General features: G+C 42.8%; 1 protein-coding gene across 1 annotated transcript; it reads left to right on the plus strand.

Moving 5' to 3' along the window:
* Nucleotides 1–826: 826 nt before the first annotated feature.
* Nucleotides 827–6904, plus strand: LOC108523020 (arf-GAP with GTPase, ANK repeat and PH domain-containing protein 11-like). The gene is given in 5 exon segments (XM_017863475.1): nucleotides 827–1230; nucleotides 5301–5613; nucleotides 5616–5933; nucleotides 5936–6571; nucleotides 6574–6904. Coding segments are annotated over 4 exon segments (1533 nt in total). The 5' UTR covers nucleotides 827–1230; nucleotides 5301–5309; the 3' UTR covers nucleotides 6849–6904.
* Nucleotides 6905–7008: the final 104 nt, after the last annotated feature.

Here is a 7008-nt window from a genome sequence, read left to right on the forward strand (position 1 = left end):
GATGGATGTGAGGCATCTTTATGTGAGGAAAAGCATCCCAGAAGGTTCTGATTTTCACCCCAGCTCAATCATTCCACACTTTGCTGCACAATGAAATCACCTGGGAAACTTTTACCAACAACCTTGATGCCCAAAGTCATACCCAGCACTCATTACATTAAAATGTCTCATGTTGAAGATGAGGCCGTTATTAAAGCTTCTCAGGTGATTTTAATGTGCAGCAAAGTTTGAGAGCCATGGTTTAGAGTTTAGGACGAGAAACTGCTCCTATTTGGTGAGACCTTGGGCAAGTCAGTTTTAAGGTTTGTTTCCCTGATCTGTAAAATGAGTGTTGAATTAAATGTCGTGTAGGGTCATTGGTCCTTTCCAGCATGTAACTTTAAATTCTGTAATTTTAAAATTGTTTTAGTGATGAAAACTACTTGAAGCATTATTGACATGTCCATCTTACATGCCAATGTTACAGCCTTTTAAAAAAGTGCTAATATTGTATAGACCTATTACTAAAATTGAGATTTGCCTTCCCTCAGTTATTTTGAGCCTCATTCTACAAAATTAGCTGGGCATGGTGGTGCATGCCTGTAATCCCAGCTACTCAGGTGGCTGAGGCAGGAGAATCGCTTGAACCTGGGAGGCAGAGGTTGTGGTGAGCTGAGATCGCACCATTGCACTCCAGCCTGGGCAACATGAGCAAAACTCCATCCCCCCCTCAAAAAAATTACCTGGGTATAGTGGCGCAACCTGTAGTCCCAGCTCCTTGGGAGGCTGAGGCATCAGAATTGCTTGAACCTGGAAGGTGGAGGTTGTGGTGAGCCAAGATCGCACCACTGCACTCCAGTCTGAGCAACAGAGCGAGACTCTAAGTCAAAAAATAAATAAATACGTAAAATAAATCGCATGGGATGAAAGGCTTTGTGGGCAGAAGAGCATATAACAAGGAAATCTGTTATTATTTATATGTTATAATAGTCAACAGAAACACGTCTTCTAATAGCATATTGCCTTGCATTTTGGCTCTCATATTTTTACAAAAAACCAAGAAATGAAAACAAAGTGCACTTATGGTACTGTTCCGAACTAGAAGATTTGAATTTCAGGGCCGCTAGGAGAGTTTCCTCTGCCCCCTTTTAAAAAATGTCTTCAGGCCTAACAAATGATAACATCTATTGTTATGAATTGTTTTTCCTTCCACAGAGTGACCTTGGAGATACATCATGATATCACACAAAGGTGAGCTTTTTAGAAACCTGTCTTGTTATTCTAGCTAATTACTTTGCAAGATATCAAGTTCAGTGTTAGGTCACAGCTCTAGACATCATAAGCTGTATTGTGTGTACTAAAATATCGAAGCAAATTATTAGTGTTTTCTTTGTTTCTTAAGACTCTTTAATTCTTAAATGATTGAGAATCTCAAAGAGTATGTGTTTATATTGATTATATTGATATTGACTGTGGTAGAAATGTAAAATTGAGATTTTTTTTCAAAATCTATTTTCAGTTTAGATTTCACAGCCTTACCACTGTTGATATTATGAGCTAGATAACGCTTTGTTGTGAGGACTGTCCTGTGCATTGCAGAGAGTTTAGCAGCATTCATGACCTCTACCAACTAGATGTCAGTATTAACCCATGACCCAGATTGTAACAACAGAAAATATTCCTTGAGAACAATATTTTTAACAGAAATTTCTCATTGAAAGGTAACTTTTCTACAACAAAAAGTTGAGTAAAATGTGTGTCATATATTTATATTATTTAAACTCTCTCCTGTTGTTGAGCTTAATAGGAACAACTGGATTTCTAGGTCTTTCTTTGCAATTTGCTTTAAAGAAGTGCAATATAGAGGCCAGGCGCAGTGGCTCACGCCTGGCAACCCAGCACTATTGGGGAGGCCGAGGTGGGTGGATAACAAGGTCAGGAGATCCAAGACCATCCCGGCGACATGTGAAACCATTCTCTTACTGAACAATACAAAAACTTAAGGCCGGGCGTGGTGGCACTACACCTGTATCCCAGCTACTCTGGAGGCGGAGGCAGGAGAACTCGCTTTGAACCTGGGGAGGCAGAGGTTGGCAGTGAAGCTGAGATCACACCAGCATTCCAGCCTGGGGAGACAGAGCAAGATCCATCTCAAAAATAAAATAAAATAAAATAAAATGGCCTGGTGGTAGTTCACACCTGCAATCCCAGCACTTTTGGGAGGCCGAGGTGGAGTGAATCAGCTTGAGTCAGGAGGTTTGAGGACCAGGTCCCGGACCAACATGGTAAACCTGCCTCTGCTGAAAGTACAAAATAATAGTCCGTGGCATGGTGGTTGCATTGCTGAGTCCCCAGCTACTTGGGTGGCTGAGGGCGGGAAATACTATGAACTCTGGGAGGCAGAGGTTGCAGTGAGCCGATGATCTCGCCATTGCACCCCAGCGCTGGGAGGAAGAGGGAGACTCCATCTCAAAAAAAGAAAAAAAGAAGCAATAAAGTGACCTTCAACCCCATGCACTATGTAGCTGATAAAAGGTGGTATTTTTAAACTTTTCAGACAGTTTTGTGCGGTATTCCGTTAATACTAAATTCAAGACTTCACCAAGGGCTGTTTCTTAATTAGTTACAGTGGCATTTTCTATATAACTAAATTTGATTCCATCAGTATCATGGTATCTTTTCTTGCACGTACAATGAATCTTTGCCCATATTGGCATTTATGGGTATTCGGTATTAGTTTACTTGGAACATATTGGTTATGTTTTTTTTATGTCAAAAATCATTTTCGAGTTTAACCACCAATCTTACTTAAACGCCTTTTAAGTATTGGAAAAGCTTGTCAAACCTACAGTAGAAGGAAACAAGTTTTTCAATTGTCCTCCAGGAAAGCTTAAATTTCATCATTGGAAACAAATACTTATTTTCCTTAATGACAAGTCTCACCTTCATTTATTTTTGAGAATGATAGTTGGATTTTTACTTTTTTTTCTAGACCCAAGTCTTCACTCTGTCACTTGGCTGGAGTGCTTTGGCATTGATTCTCAGCTCAAGCAATCCTCTCACTTCAGGGCTCCTGTGTATCTGGGATCACAGATACTGGTGGCACCACCGCCCGAGGTTAATGTTTTTGTTACTTTTGGTTAGAGACAGGGTTTTGTTCGTTGCCTTTAGGCTGGTCTCGGAACTCCTGAAGGAGCTCAAGCTATTCTTGCCTGCTTTTGGGCCTCCTCAAAGTGCTGGGATTTACAGGCATAAGCCACTGCGCTGATCCAGTTGTTACTTTTAAATAAAAACGGATTTCTCTGAAAAAGTGATTGTTCCTTCACAATTAAATCACTAATTATTTTAAAAAACAAAAAACAGAAAAACAACTGTACTGCAGTCAGCAGAACCGCTTTTATAACTTCCACTTATTCAGAATATTAAAGAGACATGTCAGATTTCATAACAACATTTAATTTTTACTGCCTCATTCAAAATACATTCTTAAGTAATTCAGTGCTATCTTTTAAGGTAGGGGACAGTAAAAGAATAGAATGATCTAATGTAATTGGTACCACTGTCTTGATGCATGCTGAGAGCAGCAGTTTACCCACTTTTGCTTTTAGAAAGTCATGGCCACAGTGTCAACAAAAAAGGCAGCAATGACTCTGTATTAGTTTTACAAATTTTTTAATTTTTATTGAGCTTTTAGGTTTAGTTAGTATCATTCAAACAGTGTTGGCCCAGGGCCACAGTGGCTCAGGCCTTGTAATCCCAGCACTTTGGGAGCCAAAGGCGAGTGGATCACCTGAGCGTCAGGACTTCAAGCAAACATGGTGAAACCACATCTCTACTGAAAAATACAAAAAATTAGCCGCGTGTGGTTGGGGGCGCCGTAATCCCAGGCCTGCTCAGTGAGGTGAGGTGGGAGAATCGCTTGAACCCGGAAGCGGGAGGTGCCATGAGCCGAGATTGTTTTACACCATTGCACTCCGGCCTGGGCACAAGAGTGAAACTGCCAAAAAAAAAAAAAAAAAAAACACACACAAAAAACAGGGTTGACCTCTTAGCCCTTCTGGAAAGGGTCTTGGGGATCCCGAGAGTCCACAGAGCATTTGGGGAACCCCTGGTTTAGTCACGTGAGGGGCACAATGCATTATTTTACAAAGTTTAAAGTAGTCAAAGGCTGGCTCTTAAAAAGGCAGATGAGTTTTTATTCAACAGCAGAAAAATACCATAAATACATCACGAGAGTATATAACAGAGAACTAAAGAGAAAGGAAGTAGGAATCTGAATCACGTTTTACATTTATTAAAGTCATTCATACTGCTTTGTAAAACATTTCTTGTGTTTCAGTGTGTGGTTTTGGTTAGAAGAGTGAAATATATTTGGTTTATTGCCATGCCTCTCTAGGGAGAGCAATTACTTACAGTGGGCATTTCTGACTGATTATGTATTAAAAGACTCCAGTGAAAGGACATGAAGTGCTGAGAAAGAAGAAATCAGGAAATGCTCTGCAGTCAGGTTCAGGAGAAATTCATAAAAACTGCTTTGGTGAGAATTAAACAGAACGCACACAGGGAGGCAGTTATTTTACTAAATAGATATTATACTAAGATATTAACCGTTTTTAAGTAATGCACATTCTATCTTTATAGAGATGCAGGATAGTAATATTTGAGTCCAATTTTTTATGAACGGTTATATCATTTACGGTAAGTGGCGCTTTTATGCCGGTTGTATTTTCGATCATACATGTATGTTTCATGCTGGAAGTCAAAGGCATCTTTTTTAAATCTTCCCCAGTTTATGTTGCATTTAGTCATCTTAAGTGTTGTAAAAAGAAGTGCTGGAATTAAGAACTGATCTGCAGCTCTGTTTAGTTAGTGAGCTAGTATGAGTAAATATATTATCCAAATAACAGAAAATGTATTTTTTTTTTTTTTTTTGAAGGAGCTCTGCTTCTCTAGCCAGGTGGAGTGCAATCGCATGCACTCGCTCACTGCAGTCTCTGTCTCCCAGGTCCCTGTTCCAATCATTTCTTCATGCCTCAACCTCTCGAGTAGCTGGGATTACAGGCATGTGCCACCTGTGCCCAGCTAATTTTTTTTTTTCTTTTTAGTAAAGAACAGGTTTTCCACTGTTGGCCAGTGATAGTCGATACTCCTGACCTCGTGATCCACCTGCTCGGCCTCCCATAAGTGCTGGGATTACAGGTGTGAGCCACTGTGCCTGGCCCAGAAAATGTATCTTTTAAAAGGTAATTGTGAGCTGTCTATAGGACCCTGCAAGTCACTATCCAAATTTTCGAAGTCATTCCTTCTTCTGTTCCACACAGGTTTCCACCATGCATATTACCCAGACGAGAAATGGAGGTGGGAGTTTAAGTAACTATTCCTCCTCCATTCCACTGACTCCCAGCACCAGCCAGGAGGACCTTCAGGTCAATGTTCCTCCCACTGCCAACACACCCATGCCCGTTCGCAAGCAGTCCAAGCGCTGGTCCAAGCTGTTTACATCTGAGAAAGGGAGTGACCCAGACAAAGAGAAGAAAGCCCCGGAGAGTCATGCTGACACCATCGGGAGTGGCAGAGCCATCCCCATTAAACAGAGCATGCTCTTAAAGCTAAGTGGGAAATGGCTGAAGAAATGGAAAAGAAATATGTCACCCTCTGTGACAATGGCGTGCTCACTTATTATTCAAGCTTAGGTGATTATATGAAGAATATTCACAAAAAAGAGATTGACCTTCGAACATCTACCATCAAAGTTCCAGGAAAGAGGCCACCCCTAGCCACATTGGCCTGCGTGCCTATCTCTAGCTCTAAAAGCAATGGCCTATTCAAGGACACGAACAGTCTACCTATCTCAGCCAATTCAGACACCGGGCTGAGTGACTCCATATGCTCCAGCCCCAGTATCTCCAGCACCACCAGCCCCAAGCTCAACCCGCCCCACTCTCCTCATGCCAACAAAAGAAACACCGAAGGAAGAATAACACCAACAGCTTGAAAGACGATAGCCTGTCCAGCACTGCTGAAGAACAAGAAGAAAACTTTATCATTGTGTCCTTCACTGGCCAAACGTGGCACTTTGAAGCCACGTCGTATGAGGAGCGGGATGCCTGGGTCCAAGCCATCAAGAGCCAGATCCTGGCCAGCCTGCAGTCATGCAAGAGCAGCAAAAGCAAGTTCCGGCTGATAAGCCAGAGCGAGGCCATGGCCCTGCAGTCCATCCGAAACATGCGCGGGAACTCCCACTGTGTGGACGGTGAGATCCAGAATCCTAACTGGGCCAGTTTGAACTTGGGAGTCCTCATGTGTATTGAATGCTCAGGGATCCACCGTAATCTTGGCACCCACCTTTCCCAAGTCCGATCTCTGGACCTGGATGACTGGCCAGTTGAGCTCATGAAGGTTTTGTCATCTATTGGCAATGAGCTAGCCAACAGCATCTGGCAAGAGAGCAGCCAGGGGCGGATGAAACCCTCAGTAGACTCCACAAGGGAAGAGAAGGAATGGTGGACCCATGCCAAATACGAACAGAAGCTCTTCCTGGCCCCACTACCCTACATGGAGCTGTCCCTGGGCCAGCACCTGCTGCAGTCCACCCTAATGAGGACCTGTGGACAGCCATCCTGCTGCTGGCACATGGCTCCCAGGAGGAGGTGAATGAGACCTGTGGGGAGGGAGACAGCTGCACGGTGCTCCATCTGGCCTGCCACAAGGGGAATGTGGTCCTGGCGCAGCTCCTGATCTGGTACGGGGTGGACGTCATGGCTGGAGATGCCCACGGGAACACAGCGCTGGCCTACGCCCGGCAGGCCTCCAGCCAGGAGTGCATCAACGTACTGCTGCAGTACGGCTGCCCTGACGAGCACATGTAGTATCTGTTTAATTTTATTTGACTGCAGTCTCCTTGGTGCAAAACAAAATGGGAAAATAAATAAGAATAACTCAGAAATTCAAAAGAAATCACAAATTCAGCTAATAATAGCATTGTGAGTACATTTTGTAAAATAAGTAAATACACAAAATGTTGATTTT

Source organism: Rhinopithecus bieti, unplaced genomic scaffold, assembly GCF_001698545.2.
Source record: "Rhinopithecus bieti isolate Rb0 unplaced genomic scaffold, ASM169854v2 scaffold_72278, whole genome shotgun sequence".
Lineage (NCBI taxonomy): Eukaryota > Metazoa > Chordata > Mammalia > Primates > Cercopithecidae > Rhinopithecus > Rhinopithecus bieti.